The 17023-nt window shown below is 44.3% G+C and overlaps 1 protein-coding gene across 1 annotated transcript in view; it reads right to left on the bottom strand.

Moving 5' to 3' along the window:
- slc2a13a (solute carrier family 2 member 13a) overlaps positions 1 to 17023 on the bottom strand; it is a 133210-nt gene that overhangs the window by 53869 nt on the left and 62318 nt on the right. Inside the window, exon 4 of the mRNA XM_085769801.1 lies at positions 13808 to 13916. Coding sequence (XP_085625927.1) covers positions 13808 to 13916 — 109 coding nt within the window. The remainder of the gene's footprint in view (positions 1 to 13807; positions 13917 to 17023) is intronic.

Below are 17023 nucleotides of genomic sequence, written 5' to 3'. Positions count from 1 at the left end.
TAGTTTGGGTAGTTGCAGCTGCCTGTGGGCCTGGCCAGTCTGTTTCATAAAATTGGATGTTGGCCACACTTCTCAGTTGTTTCTGTGGAATATCACGGCCGCACCCGGAGTTTGGATGAGGTTCATCTGAAGATGTCTGCATAAATGCATGCGATTTGACAGCACTGGACATGGATCAGGTTTAATTTGCGTGCAAGTAAAACACCATCGTCCTGAGAAGAAGCCTCTGTACCTGTGCTGATCGGTACTGATTTGGAGGAGTAATCCCTGATCTGCTTCAACTGGGATGAAATATCCATTTGGCAGAGTGTTGTGCGTCTCCTGAGCTGTACGTCAGCTGTGTTAAGTGAATGGAACAAAGACAGGATCTCAGCGGGATACGGTTGTGACGACAAGCGACTACTGGATCCACAGCCTCTCTGTCACAATCTACTCTCACTGACAGCGCTCCAGCCCCTTCTTGCTTTCTGTGCACCTGAGCCACAATTAAAAACATGTGACCTCCACACGGGGGACAGATGGAAAGAAAAACATGCAGTGAACTTCTTTAATCAATTAAACTATAGAATAATATTGGGCGGAACGAATGACATCAGGAATATCCTCTGAATTACCTATGAGTGCCTTGGACAGCCTGGGATTTAGCTGTACAAACATTTCTAAGAGGCAGCAATGATCTCCCTGTATGAGTCAGCTCTGGTGGGGCAGATCTGTGGCCAATCTGTTAACTAACTAAATCAAATGGATTGTTGGATTGTCAGAGGCTTCATTTTGTTGGACTGGCTAATCGATTACAACTTCAGCTGATCCTTTGCCCTCGTTCGCTTGTTGAGTCACACGGCCCCCGTCTGAGCATATTTAACCAAGAAGAAGAAGAGCAACCTGCAAACAAGGTCTGTCAGCGCGGAGTGACAGACAAAATGTGCCGTTCTAGTTTGGTTTTGCATTTTTTATATCTTTGCCAGTCTGCCAGCTTCCCTCACTGCCCTTTTCTTTCTTTGGCTGTGCCAGCCCGGTAGTTTTAATCAGGGAAAGCAGCTGGGGACAGGGAGAGTGGAGCTTGTCTCTAAGCCTGGCTGATTTACTGGCTCCCCAGACCTCCTTTATATCTCACCGGCTAATAGGGCTGGTCTGGCAGCTTCGCATGGGAACAAAAAGACAGGTAGTAGACAGACAGGCTGGCAAAATATAGCCAGGTGAAACGCGCACACAGGATGAGTGATATCAGTACTTGAAAAAAAGAGAAAGAAAAGGGAAAGAGAAAGGTATTAATAAAGACTAAAAGACACAATGCAGATGTTGATGGGAGGAATCCTCATGGAGCAGGTCCACCATGTATGCTAGAGGACAGACAAGCATTGGAAATTGAGCTATCAATTTTGAGGACTAGATTAATTTCTCTTTTCTTTACATTATTTTCATCAGTGGATGGTGAGCATTGTCATGGTAACAGCCTCTCCCTTCCCCCCCTTTTCCCTGTGCCTGGTGTTACAGTGTGTGTGTGTGTGTGTGTGTGTGTGTTGTGTTTCTCTGACTGTGTTTTCTTCTTCCCTCACTTATTAGCATCTAAAATCATTTACATTATACTACACATTTGATAAGGAACTGCAGAATATAAAGAGGAAGGTATAGTGTGTGAGCCCGTATCCACCATCCATGAATTCAACTTCAACTGAGGAGTTAATAAGATAAAAAACTCACACTTAAAGCATTGGTTGCTCTAAATGTTTTGTTTTATCATTTAGTTCTTCACCCCACTCAGAGTCTGGTCCTAATGAGTATGTAGAGTAAAGTTCCTGCTCTGTACACCTGTAGGCTGTTCCCTGGTCAGCCCTGACCTGCTGCCTCCACAGCTGCACCTTGTTACCCATTAGTGTCCTGGCTCAGTTGTAATATTGCTCAGTTGTACCGGAGCATCTGCTGTTCCTTGCCCACTGCGTTTCCTGCTGCTTTTGCCATCCACGGGTAAAATGTCTCCAAATTGCACCAGCCCAGTTTTTTTTTTACTCAGAACCTGACAATTCGCATTTCATTGACATTTTGTTTTGAAATCAAATGAACAGGAGTTATTCCCAGCAGTTACATGAATAATACAAGGTGTATTTTGTCTTAGAGCGCACTCACACTAGGCAAGTGTACAGTGGCGGCCGGTCAATAGGGGGCGCTAGGGCGCCGCCCCCATCAAAATTTCAGGAAAAAAGTGTAGACACAGAAAACATAAATAACATAATAAAAAGTAATTAAAGCCGCAAGCGGCGATGATCGGCCCTCGCTCGACCCATGCGACCGCGGGGGCCTGAGGCGTGCGGGGGCCGTGGCGCGAAGCGAGAATGGGGAAAAAGCGCTGCGGGAGCGGAAAAACGCAACGTGCGGTTCGTCCACTAGGTGGCGCTACGAAGCCAGAAGCGGGTAGCGGCGTTCAGGAGCTGACCGGGATCAAGCACCTGAAGTTTGATGTGAATCGGACAATGTAAATGTAAAACAGGTCACTTCCTGTTACCACCAGGGGGCGCATTTGTATGAATCCAGATGTGGGTGGGTGTGTTCAGGGGCGGAGTGTCATCACACGTGTAACATTTGAAGTCAATTTGACAATGTAAGTGTAAACCAGGTCACTTCCTGTTACCACCGGGGGGCGCATTGAGTAAAGTGGGATATTGATATATCGGGCGAATCAGGGACTCACTGCCGTAATTGCAATTCAAGTTTGAAGTTGATAGGATAAAGTATGTGGGCGTGACAGCCAACCGAATTTGGATGGCAATCGAGCCCAACTTTGGTGCCCACCAGAAGCCACGCCCTTTGACGTATCGAGCTACGGAGCACAATCTTTACTCAGCTAGGTCAGAAGATGTTGTCTATCAAATTTGGAGCGTGTTGGGCGAATCGTTTTGGACGAGTTAATTTGGCGCCAAAAACGGCCAATTCAAAATGGCCGACTTCCTGTTGACATTTCACCATGACATTAAGAGGCTTTTTTGTATATCTGGGTATGGTACATATGTGTACCGAATTTTGTTGGTCTACGCCAAAGTAAGCGAAATTGTCTATGGGACTTTTTAAAATTTGTAGGGGGCGCTATTTCGCCATTTCGCGTCGGACATGCGCGAGCAGGACAAAATATCGAATTTCGGAAGAAGCCGGACGTCCGGCAAAAAGTTCACACATTTTCGAGTTCGGGAAAGGGGCGAAATTGGGGTTTGAAGGCGGAGAAGAATAATAATAAACAGCGCGATTTCAATAGGCCCTACGCCAAAGTAAGCGAAATTGTCTATGGGACTTTTTAAAATTTGTAGGGGGCGCTATTTCGCCATTTCGCGTCGGACATGCGCGAGCAGCACAAAATATCGAATTTCGGAAGAAGCCGGACGTCCGGCAAAAAGTTCACACATTTTCGAGTTCGGGAAAGGGGCGAAATTGGGGTTTGAAGGCGGAGAAAAATAATAATAAACAGTGCGATTTCAATAGGCCCTCCGCGGGCGAGTGCTACTCGCCGCTCGGGCCTAATTACCATATCTGTTCAGTGTTCACTCATACAATGGGTTTTACTTTGAAATTTGTAAGCCTTTCCATTCCATATTGGGTTTATTCTGGGTTGTTTTATACATTTCAATAGCGAGGGGCGCCGGCCTAATGAGTGTGTATGTGGGCTCTTAAACTTTTGGCTTCCATGTGACTTCATGCTGGTCTCTAATTGGTCACTTCAAGATTCTCCTCCGGGCGCAGCTCTCTGCGCCCGTGGCCAATCAGCGCGTTTGGGTCATTTTTTCATCCAATCGGATTGATTCATGATACCTGACCTGTCAATCAAAGTCACTCCCCTGGCAGCGGAGACGTGCCTGTCACTCAAACAGCTACAGATGCACCAGCGTGCACACGGAGCAGACAGGCAACAAGAAGACAGGAGACAATGGTGGCCGCAGCAAAAGAAAAATCAGTTGTTTCATTACGAAATAATCCTTTCACGATGCGTTCGCTAGAGTAAAAAAAAAAAAAGGATTTGGAGCTTGGACCGGAGCAACCTGACTTAAAAATCCTGCAGCAGGCAAGTGGCCGTGGACGGAGTTACACGACGCTTCTCCCGTCTGTGTCATGCCAAACTCAGCTGAGGGGTGTACTGCGAAGCCAGTTTAGTGAGTTAGCGAGGTATGTTGAGTCTAAAGCCAGGCTCTCCTGTACTACAAAGGTGGCTCTCTTTTAACCCGACTAGATCACTACGGTAGGTTATGTTCAGAGTTTCATCCTAAAATCGGCTATAAAGGCGCCGCTGTTTCACTATTTAACAAATTTTCAGCTGCGTCACCTTTACTTTGAAAGTCCAGTGGAGCTGGATCAGAACGGAGCGTTTGTACGGAGGGAGAGATCAGCTGATCCGCTGCTGACTGCTGTTTACTGCTGGATGTGAAGTTAGCAATGCTCTTTATTTATCTTATTTATCTGACACCCCCCCCAATTTATTTTAGCACCAGCCGCCACTGCAAGTGTACTGTGCCCATAAGCACATTTGGTACTCCTTTAATTTACAGGCCGCTAATTACGTGATAATGTCAAGAAATAGCCAAGAAATAACAATTAATTGCGTACACTGTTAGACATTTATTGTAATTTTTACAGGAAATTCCTGGCAAATAATTGCCGTAAATTTACTGTAAACAGTATACAGGACCCTTACTGTAAAATAATTACAATAACGTACTGTACTTAATACAGCATCCTACTGTAATTTATTACAATAAAATAATGTATATTTACTCAAAAAACAGGAATTTCCTGTAATTTTACAGGATCGAATCTTGTAAATTTTACAGCAAAAGTTTGAATTTGCGGCAACTCAGTTGCCAGGAATTTCCTGTAATTTTACAGGATCGAATCTTGTAAATTTTACAGCAAAATTATTAATTTGCGGCAACTCAGTTGCCAGGAATTTCCTGTAATTTTACAGGATAGAATCTTGTAAGTATTACAGCAAAAGTATTAATTTGCGGCAACTCAGTTGCCAGGAATTTCCTGTTATTTTACAGGATGGAGTCTTGTAAGTATTACAATTATATGTTGTAACTTGGATTAATGTCCCTTTTCAGCCTTCTGCAAAAAAACACAAAACATGTTCTCTTTATCTGTCTTTATTCAATAAAACAGCAAAAAGTAACAAGTGAGTAATAACAAATTAACAAGTAAAAATTGATTATTAACATATGAACAACAAACAAAAAATAATTTAAACCAACAAACAAAAACAGAGGAGGAAATACCCCACAAGGTAAGCGGTGTTGGGGGAAGGAGTGCACACACGCACGCAAGTGCGCACACACACACACACACACACACACACACACACACACACACACACACACACACACACACACACACACACACTCTCTCTCTCTCTCTCTCTCTCACACACACACACACACACACACACACACACACACACACACACACACACACACTCCTCCACCAGACACCTACTTGCCATGAGTTCAAAGTCCAGAAGTTTCCTCAGCAGATACAAACTGGTGCAACTGGTCTCTTCTTTTCTGCTCCTTGCTGCCGATGCCAGGATTTATGCCACAAAAGGCTGTGAAAAGAGAGAAAACACTTTAGTTGAGATGGCTTTGTCTCCCAGCTGTAGCTGCAGCTCATGGTAGCCTTACTGGCAGCCTGGCTGCTGAAATGCCACTGACCCTGTGATTGGGAGAGAGTGGTGGCTGGCACAACAGGCTAAAACACAAAATCAAATCAACATGATTTGTCTGCCGCAAATAACATTTTTAAATGCAAATATTCTGGTTGTATTATTGTTGTCATTTACAGTAGATCAGTATTTCAAATGAACAGGATTCCTTCATCTCTGGTGACATATTGAGTAGTGCTGCACGATTTGATAAAAATGTGCGATTGCGATTATGGTGGAAAATATTGCGATTTGCGATTGCGATTACGATATTGTAAATTAATGCTGTAAGGAGTCTATTTGCTTGATTATCAAGCACAGCACAGGAAATAACCATATTTTAGGAGTGTATTTCTCAAATAATAAGTGTTTCCTTACAGTATCTTTGTATTAAATAAAAATAGGTAACTTTTTGTGCAGTTTCATAGTCTACTGCGATGCCATCATTTATTACAATGCCTTTCTCCCCCCTCCCTCCTCTCACAGCACACAGGTACACAGGTAACACAGAGACAGACAGACAGACAGACAAGCGCACACACACACACAACGGAGGAGACGTATACCTCCTCGTTTTTTAAACGCACTGCACATGTTGCGGAGGAAAACACAGTTCGCTCCGTGACGCTAAAGCCCCACACCTGCTGTAACCACGGTGACGGTCCTGCAGCACACGGAGCGCTGTCTGCCAGCTGGGTCGTCACGTGATCAGACCTGCTGGTCACATGACTACTGACGGAGTCTGCTATGCTGCACACATTAGCGGCTCCGCTCCACACACTACAGGAGTTAAAGTCCCGGTTACAGGCTCACGCGGTCGCACATTTATGTACTTTAAATCGCCAATCGCACTCTTTCGTGCGATTACGTAATCGCACGGCGTGACATCGCGATTGCGATTAGATTAATCGTGCAGCACTAATATTGAGTGATCTTTTGTTTACTTTCCATACATTTCTTCCATACAGCACCTTTAAATGTTATGTATAGGGATGCACCGATTGTGAAATTCTGGGCCGATGGCGATACCGATGTTTAAAATAACAACTTGGCCGATGCCAATTTCTTTTTGTTATTTATTCCATCTTTGGTGCCACAGAAACATTACTGAACTATTTTAAAAGTCTTTAAAAGACAAATTTATGAAACAAAAACAACCTTTAATGTCAATTTTTAGTTGACATAACCTTAAAACACTTACAGTGGCCTAGAGTTAGTATTAGAGTTGCTACATGGTAAAAGTAGAGTTACCAGGAAAAGTAACTATAGCATTCCTTTTTTTTTTTTTTTTTAATAAAATGCTCAAATATGTAAAATTACTTAGACTTCTCTCCCTAACCCCCTTTATCTGCAGTAACACAGAGACAGAAGGTTTTTTTTTTTTTTCCAAACAGTTGATGCACTAAAAATAATCTGTATAATGTACACTGAAAGAGAAACTAAGCAGGATTTCTCCCGTGGCTATGCTACATTTTTACCTCAATTAAAAAGCCCCAGAGTGATTGTGATAGTTAACTACATTAACGGAGGCTCTCTGCCTTCACCTGGCGTCTCTCTCGTTGCATCAGTGTAGTAGTCTACCTGGCCGCCCCCCCATGTGTCTGTGTCCCAGCTCTTGTCTCTGTGGCACCGCGACACAGACGCGCTGCGTAAAGTAATGTTTATGACAGTTACGTAATCCACCGCTCCATTTATTGATTTCTCGCTGGCTTCGTTGTAAACACGTACACGTGGCCAGGCGGAGGTTAGAAAAAAAGCGACCAGACGAGTTCCTCTCTAACATGTATTAAGCCCATAGGGGATTTAAATGACGAGGGGCGTTCAGGCTCCTCCGTTCCTCCGCTCGCCATGACCACGCTGCACTTAACAAGTGTGTTTATTAAACATACGCGCAACTTTTTTTTCAAAAATCAATCCGCGGATCACGTGTGTGCCGAACCGAAGATATTGATCTGAACAGATCACGGAACAATGATCATCCGTTGCACCACGGTTACCCCCCCCCCCCCAAAAAAGGAAAAAAGAAATCCTCCCGATGGCCGATGGCAGTTAAACGATGCATCGGTGCATCCCTAGTATAAACCATACAGTTTATAAACATAACTTACCTCTGGATAAACTCGAGGCCTCGGCTGGATACTGCATGCTGCCTCTCTGGTCAACAGACTGCGGTGTGGCCTCATCACACAGCTTCCCTCCATTGAAAGAACCATGTTTCGGTGCTCAGTGTGTCTCCTGAAAAACATTAAAAAGATGATTATTAAAAGTCTGAACAACACACACCCAATACACAGGGTTGAACTCTCATCACTATGGCCAATGTGATGAGCACCTCAATGCAAAACACAAACAAAACAACTACTATTGCAATTTCAACCACAGAGTGGATCATTCAGCCACCTGACATGAATCCTCATTTGGCTCTGTTCATACTGGGCCACATTATCATGACGTGAACCGTATGTTGCGGTAAAAAAAAAGAAAAGAAAAAAAAGACCGTTGATTCGGTGGAAACTCGGCTTCACGGGCGGGGGCGGGGGGCTGTCAGATCGGCTCGTGGTCGGAGGAACTGATCACAAGCCACGCACAGACACAGACACAAGCTGTGTATCTCTCAATTCAGCGGCTGCAGCCTCCGGAGGACCCAGTCTACGCGGTCTCCGGAGGACCCAGTCTACGCGTTGGAGGCTCCTCTGTAGGCTGCGTCAACCGTCGGTAAATGAGACGTTAAAGTGGTGCTTGCAACGGCTCTTCCCTTCCTCCGCTCCTCACCTGTGCGGCCAGCGGAGCCCGGCCAGCGGAGCCCGGCCAGCGGAGCCCGGCTCCGCGGGCGACCCCGCCTCCAAGCCGCCGCAGAGCGGGGCTCCGGCGGAGAGCCGCTAACGGTCGATAGCATGCTACGTTGCACACACAACGAGGTCCCCGTTAGATAGGTACACAAGTAGTGCACACACACACACACGCCCCGAGCCCCGAGCCGATCTGACAGCCCAGCTCATACTACCTACAGCGGCACTCGTTTACGAGAAAACTAAACACCTCCGTGTCTGGATCAGTGATCAGAACAAGGCGCACACACATCTGGGTGAATTACACCGTAACGTTAACTTACTGTCCAGCATTTGAGACGAGATGACCGTCTCTTCCCGCGGTAAACCAGTCTCTCCACTGCCCCGTGAATATTATGCTGAAGTGAAGTTGAATTTTGAACTTGCACGAATATTCGCGTCGCGAGATTCGTGTATTTCAATCTCGTCGCGTGAAAAAAATCACTTCGTGTCCGGTGTCAACGTACCGTAAACGGGGCAGATTAATAGCTTCAACCTCAGATGAACATGTAATGTTATCTTAAGCTAGCTAACAACCTGATTTCAGTTCACTGATAGCTACGTAACTGAATCAAAGTAAACGAAACAGTCACCAACACCATCAGAAAGGCAAATTAATATAACATTATCCATTTTAAAATATGTTAGGTTTACATACCTGAGTTCTGGTCCGTGATGTTGAATGAAGGTCTCTGAGTCGGAGTCTCGTCTGTTTTGGTTTTAGCGCCTAAAAATTCAAATCGGCAATCCCATGATGCAACGCGGTGACTGTAAAACTCCGGTAATTACCGGTAATTACAGTAATAATACAGGACTATCCATATATTTCCCACAATGCATTGTCATTTACAGTAAAAACACAAATACAATGCATTGTTGTAAAATTTACTGTAGAAATTACATCAATTGCTAACAGTGTAGTAATGTCAAGAAGTAGCCTAGAAAATAAAGGTCAGTTTCATAGTAATGTCATGTTTTGCACAAAGGCAAAAGATTACACGTGCTTTTCATGCTTTGAACTTTTTGGGAAAGGCCAGAATTTTTCTCCACCAAGTCTTTGCAATTGACAGATATTTCTGGACTATTTCTACCCAATCAATTGTTATTTCTTGCCTATATTTCTCAACATTACTATGAAATTGACCATTATTTCTAGGCTATTTCGTGACATTATCATAATGCAAATTAAAGGGTTATCACACCTTTGCCCCTTAAAGTTCGGATTATTTGGCAAATGTGAGTGCAAGTGTACCGTGCTGGAGTACGGTACACTTCCCTGGCCTGGTACGGTTGGAAGAGATGTGCTGGAGCACGGTACACTTGGTCACGCATGCACGGTTATGTACACAAGGCTAGAAAACGTTGTTTTCAGGTTCGTTCTCCATCGTGCTTCTGCAAACAATAAACAACAGTCACTCAACGATTACGTCACATAATCACATCTTGAAAGTTGATATTTCTGTGATGAACTCTGTGATTATAACTCAGCACTGTGTGTTCAGTCTGTACTTGTTTAAAATGTTCCTCTGGGTCAATGCGTTAGACCTGTCAGTACAGGACTAATTGTAACTATATAATTGTTTTTAGCTCTACAGGTTAGAATAATAGCTTATCATACTTGATTAGAGCTTTAGCTTCACATTATCAGCTTAAAGTGTGCCTGCGTGTGTACATAAGGGTCTTTAGCTGTTGATTCTTGACACCGTATTGGCAGCATGCTTTTGTTAGATGAGTTGGTCGGATCCATGACTCCATGGTTGGACGTGTTTAACTAGCAATTACTGAAAGTCTTAACACAATTGCTTTCCAGCTATCCAGTAGGCGGGGCTACATGCACTGAATGTGTGTCAATAAGAGTTTGTCAGTGACAACAACAGCTGTTCAAAATACAGCCATGAAACAGGTGTGTTTTGTTGAGATTCAAATGGTTGTGGTCTACTCTGAACAGGGCTGCTGTGAGGCCATTAGCCACACTCTCTACACCTCTGACCTAGATTTGATTCCAGTCTCAGATCACTGTTTGCCAATTTCAATCATGTCCAGTTGAAAACACAACACATCATCCTGTGATTGTATCATCCCAGTTGACTTAAATAAATAAAAAACCCAACCACAGCAAACAACTCAAACTGTGAGACAGGTGTCAACAATTGACAGTCAGCAGGATGAGGCCTTTAATGTCACTTGTGCAGGACGTATTTATCACCATAGGAGGACTCAGTGGGTAGCTTTCCAAATGAAAGGGCAATCAGATTTCAATTTGTGGACCAGAGACTGCATTTTAATGCCAGGTGTAAACACAACACAATCTTGGCACCATCTTGATCAGAGATGTGTTAATGCTTGATGTAAAAATGGGTCAGCGTTGACAGATAAACTCTTCACTAGACAGACTGGGAGACTGGCAGGAGCATGAGACAGAGAGACAGAGAGGTGCGTCAGGACAGATCTGTGACAGATTCAGTTTGTCCTCTCTGCTCCTCACACTGCTGGCTACAGGAGATGAAGATGAATATACAGAGAGAGTGACACAGTCAATAGGCAGACGGACAGCGAGACGGATAACAAGATCTCTGACGGATCCACTGTGGATGTCTCAGGAAACACACCACACACACACAGCAGACAGACATACCTCCAGTCTCACACACACACCTCACTCATCTACGTGAGAGCACATACGTATGTCACACAGGTGGACATGCGTGGTTGGTTAAGTCCATAGTGCCGAATGAAATCACACATGCATGCAGACACGCGTGCACACACACTCACACACACACACTTATCCTATTACTCTCACCTCTGCCAGGTTGCTAAGCAACAGCACATATCCACAGATTGTTTACAGAGCCTGTAATATAGTTCATCTCAGAGGGGAGGTGAGACAGAGACGGATGGCACAATCTCCTCGGATGGAGAGATAAAAAGAAGAAAAGAGGAGAAGGTGGCCCCCGTCCCTTCACAGCCAAGTGGGCAGTAATGCAACGAGGCCACGGCTCCCTGCTGCACGCCGCCGTTATGAAGGATGAAAGAAATGTTTTGTGATTTAATACTGTGCTCCTGAGCCAAATACATCTGTCTAGATCCCTCCTGTGTTGAATAGTTAGACAGGTAACACTTGGATTCAGTGTCATGAATCATCATTGTTTTGATGAGAGTGGAGGACACACACAAACACACACAATCTCCTTGTCGGTGACAACATGATCCGGTCACACTACAGAATCTCCACTTTGATCCATGACAGAAACACGAGGCTTCAATGGACACAGGGACATTTCCGCAATATCAGCAATCCAAACAATTTCCCATACTGTATTTACTATAATATAATAATCCTGTATATAACATAATAACTGTGTGATGAAGTGTGTTGTAATATAGGAAATATAGGATACAGGAATATATAATAGAAAATCTGTTCAATGTGCTTAGGCAGTTTTGTGAACTAAATGAAGTTGAACTACATTTTTCTGTGACTTGTTTATAGTTCAGATACATTCATACGCATAGTGTTTTAACTCATTAAATTACTTTTTTGTGGTGTTTACTTCTGTCACCGCAAACTATTTTTGTGCCATTAAAAGAAAAGACTGTTTATTTTTATTTCTATTTTACCACTCTACTGTAATTGGACCTGTTTGACCGGCCTGGCCCCTGTGAAGGCAGTCCAGGCAGTCCACACCACACACTTGACCTTTTGTGCAAAAGCCACGGGTGGGTGTTGCTCAGTGTTCACACAGCAACAACAAATCTCAGTCTGTAGGAGAATCGGCACCGCCATACAAAGCTGGAATTCCACGAATACTGGGGTACGTTATATTTTTCCAAGATGCGTCAATGAAGAAAGGGAGGAGTCAACGTGAAACAGAACTGATGGAGGTGAAGCAGGAAAAAGATTCATTAATGAATGTGAGGTTGTTTTATGGAAATCACTGCAGACTATAATTGCTTTTATAACCGACGATTTGCATGAGTTACTTTCCCATTTTTTTCACAAATTGCTGGAAATATAAAAAAGAATAAAAGAGAGCTTCTGGGTGCAGAAGACTCCGAGGTAACTTTTAAATATGGCAAACAGCCAAAGTCAACCCAAACTCTATGTCTGGATGGACTTTCACATACAACTACGGCTGCTTCAAAAGTTTCAATGTTAAAGTAACATTGCAGAGTTTTTCGGCCGTAAAAGAATGTTTCCAGACTCATTGCAATGGTAGAAAAATGGAAAAATGGAAAGGATGAATGGTGCTGCCGCTGCAGCCTGAGCGGGGTCGCGTCGGCTGAAACTGCACTATGTAACTTCCCTGCACGGGTACGAAACACCCCCCCCCTCCCCCCTCCCCTCTGCGTCGAGGGAGAGACGTGGTGGGTAAAAGCGAAACTTACGGTTCCCCTCCAGTCGTTGTCGCCGTCGTCGCCACCGGAGACAGGCGACCTGACCGGGACAGACTCATGTCATGAACCGCTCCACACGTTCACAATCACTTCATTTACCATCGACTCCATTTGGCCACATTTCCTCCCTCTTTTCTAACTTTCACTTTGTAATTCTTCTTAAGCTTCTCTTTGCTTTAGCTTTAGCAGCAGCTCAAACTAACTAGGCTATGCTCACTACAGCGAGCTGTGTATCAAACGGCAGAGTGACACGCCGCTTATTTCTACCATGTGATATCAAGGAAATATGACCATAATAACCGATAATAGAACACAATCTTTTTTTTTCACGATCTGTTTTATCTCCCAGCCGTAGCTGCAGCTCAGTGGAAGCTAACTGGCAACCCAGAGGCTGAAATGCCACTGATGCTGTGACAGGGAGAAAGCACTGGGTGGCGACACATGCCAACCATAGAAATTCAAAACATAAACATGATTTGCGGTCTGCAAAATTTTTTTTTAATGCGAATATCTTGGCTGTAGGATTGTTGTTGGTGAGTTCAGTATGTTATATGAACATTATTCCTGAGTCTCTGTGACATAGTAGGACGATTTTACAACCAGTTGCTTTAGATTTCTTACATAAGGCCACAACTGGGGGGGGGGGGGGCACATGATCAGAAAGGTTAACACCTGAAAATGTTTGTGTGGCAGTTCATTCAGTTGTAAGATGTGTATGTGATTGACTGTTTGCGCTTGGAGTGTTTTGGGGCCACGAACAAAATCTTGTTAAGGGCCACCAAAGTCCTAGAACCGGCCCTGCATACTACTATACTGTATATTGCACGCTGAACATTGAAGATTTCAGACTAATACAGAACAACTGAGTTAAAAACCGTGGTGTGTGTGTGTGCAGTTTTTCACTCACATGACGGTGTTGATTCCTGAGAGCTGCTGGAACATTTGAAGACCACAGCCCACCAGGAGGGCTCGCCGAGTCGGGGGGTAGGTCAGCATCCGCCAGATCACCGGGCCATCTGGAGGCACAAGCGGAGGCACAGCAAGAAATTAATTTCAACCTCAGCGGGAAACATGCGCCGGCCTTAATGGAGTTTCCCTCCAAAATCAGCTACCCCACCGTAAAGAGGGGCAAGAACCCCGAGCGCTACCAAAGAAAGGCCAGCGTGAGCATGACAACTGGACATTTTCAGCTAAAAGCTAACAAGGGACCAGCTGTATGTTAATGTCTTCTCATCTAACTCTTGGCAAGATGATATTTTCATATTTCCAAAGTACACACACATTTTGTCACGTCTGTTAGCGTATTCATAATATATTAATGATTTGGGCATCAAATTAGCATAATGAGTCCTCATATTGGAAGACAGTAGGTTCAATCTTCTGTGACAGCAACCATCTGCCTGAGTGAAGTTTGAACAGGATGCTGATGCTTTGTTAGCTCCAGGGTTGCTGTTCTGTTGCTGCTCTGACCTCTGATCTCCCGTGGCACAGGAAAAGAGCAAAAACAAAACCTCTCTCCTGACAATGAGCACAACACAGTAGCTGCTTTTTTCTTTTCTTTTTTTCCTCCTTCCTTTTTCAGATGGTGGATATCTCTGTTTGAGATGAAACAAATATTTGACGCAGGTTTTGGCCTCGCCGAGTCCCACTTGGCTCAGCTACAGAGCCAGACTGTGATCTCACACACACAAGCACACACACACACAGACGAGCAGTTCCTCTGGGAGGAGAAGTCTTAATAGGATGAGAGACAGGCACGGAGCTGTCGGATAAAGAGGGAAGCACGCAGAGTGCACAGAGATCAGACAAACAAGGCTGAATACACACACAAAGAGCCACGCAGGTAACGCCAGGACACACAAGAACATGCAAACATATCATAAACAAGGATGGCATGAGCCTGCAAATATACGATGACACAAACACACACACACTTGCACACAGGCTGGTTGTTTGGGAGCAGCTGTGCGTGGGAGGACTCTGGACCGGTGGACGCCTCCTTTAGCTGTTTGACAAGCAGACCAGACTCTGTGAAGGGGGCCCCTGCTGACACACAAACACACTTCAGCCTTCCTTCTGATGGCTGCCTGTCAGACCACTCTGAGCGAGGTACATCATCTTCTTTGATTCCTTTCACTTCTGAAACACCGAAGGAGGCTTTTTAACTTTCATCCTTCCCTATGAAATTAGAGGCAATTTTCACAGTGAGTCAGCCAGTCAAAAACAATTTCAGGACTTTTATTTCTTGTAAATATAATCTTGCATTTAGCCACAATTTCTATATTTTTTTCCCAGAAGTTACACATAACGCCTGGTTCACACTGGACGCGAAAGCGCCGTGACACGGAGCGGCCGCGGAAATCGCGCGCGAGCCGCGTTCCTCCAGTTCACACCAGACGCTGATTTCTCCGCGGCGGTCGCGAGCGCCTCTGCTCCTCAGCTGTTGTTTACTCACATTCAGAGCTGTGTTTTTTACATCATGGATAAGTAAATAACCTCATATAATTATAACACCGTGTGCTGTGGGTCAAACAACTCCCTGTACTTCACTTCCAAGATTAATTTCACGTCCTCCTTCACTTTACAACAACTCGTCTCTGCCTCTCTCTCTCTCTCTCTCTCTTTCCCTGTTTGTTTGTGTGTTTTGACCCCCCCCTCCTCCTCCCTGCAGCCAGCCCACTCCGTGTCTCCCTATCCTGTGTGTGTGTGTTTTCATCTCTCTTGTTCTCTGTTGAGAGTCTGACAAATATAAATACGGTCGCATTTGTCAATCCCTGTATTTTATTTTGAAAAGTGCTTTATTTTGAAAATTGACCGGATTCGCTCGTTGTTTCATGTGTGACTTCCTTCCAAGATTGACGCGATTGCTCGCGACTCGCGCACAAAATAGAACAGACGCCGAAACGATAAATGCATGGCGCGAGCAATCGCGGCGCTTCGCGGCGCGTCGCGTCTGGTCTGAACTACAGAACCTGATAACTTGGCCGCCGAAGGGACGCGGTCTCCGTTCCGCGGCTATTCGCGGCGCTTCGGCGTCCGGTGTGAACCCGGCGTAAGCAGGCTCTGCTTTTATTTTAAAAAATGCACAACTCTCACTTGATAATGAAGCGACACCTGTGCACTGTGTGCACCAGGATGTTGTATAACTTGACAAAAACGAGACTGTCGCTGGTGTTGCACTGCACTTTGTCCCATTGAAGATTCTGTATGTAACCTGCAGCAGGATCCACCCTCAGGTAACAATAAGTGAACTGCGCATCCACATTTAACATCAGCAATCTATTCTTTTCTCTGTTTATTTTCTACAGCTCCTGCAGCTGTAGCTCAGCCAGTCAGGACCCCCACCTGCACAGAACAGCATCCACGCTTTAGTCCCTGTAATTACTTACTGTAGTTTCTATTAATCAGTGTCATACTCATCTGTAAACTGGCACCTACGATTAAAATTAGCATTTGACAGTTGAATTTTGTTTGGTTACTGTTCTGAGTGGAATGAAAACAGCACGGTAACAGTTCTTCATTGGCCTCGAAACTAACTACATAAAAGATTAACATTTCATATTTAGATTTGGAACTGAATCTGAAAAGCTATCAACCCCCATCTCTGCTAACTAAGTTAGCTTGATTCAGATTTTTGAATTGAAAGTAATATTGTTAAATTGTTTATGGTGAATAGCATCATTGTGATCCCGGCTCTGGTTGCAGTGTATGTTGCCAACTTTCAGTCAGTCCAGTCCTGGCTGTGTCCAAATACCAGAGAAGAGTAAATAGTCTGTTATTAATCGCCTGTCAAGGGTGATGATGTGACAGTTAAAGTTCATTACTGTCAGCAGGGTAGCAATAATATTCACTTGGCTGATTGCCAAAGTTTATTTGTACTGAGGGGCATGACTCTGTAGAAACTGTTCTATAACATCTTCATGTAACTTTCTAATGATTAGAAAAATAACTCTGATGATGCTGCAGTGACCTTATACTGTTCGGGTCAAATTTGACCCGTTTTGACATTTGACAGCAGTAGAAATACCCTAAACATCATTCTTTTAGGCTGAAATTTTTATACACTGAGGCTGTTTCGGGTCAAATTTGACCCGTATCTGTTTAGATGGATTTTAGATCCACC

This window comes from Trachurus japonicus, chromosome 23 (assembly GCF_045865225.1).
Source record: "Trachurus japonicus isolate A0001 chromosome 23, Traja_1.0".
NCBI classification, from domain to species: Eukaryota; Metazoa; Chordata; class Actinopteri; order Carangiformes; family Carangidae; genus Trachurus; species Trachurus japonicus.
This window is presented reverse-complemented; position numbering and strand designations above follow the sequence as displayed.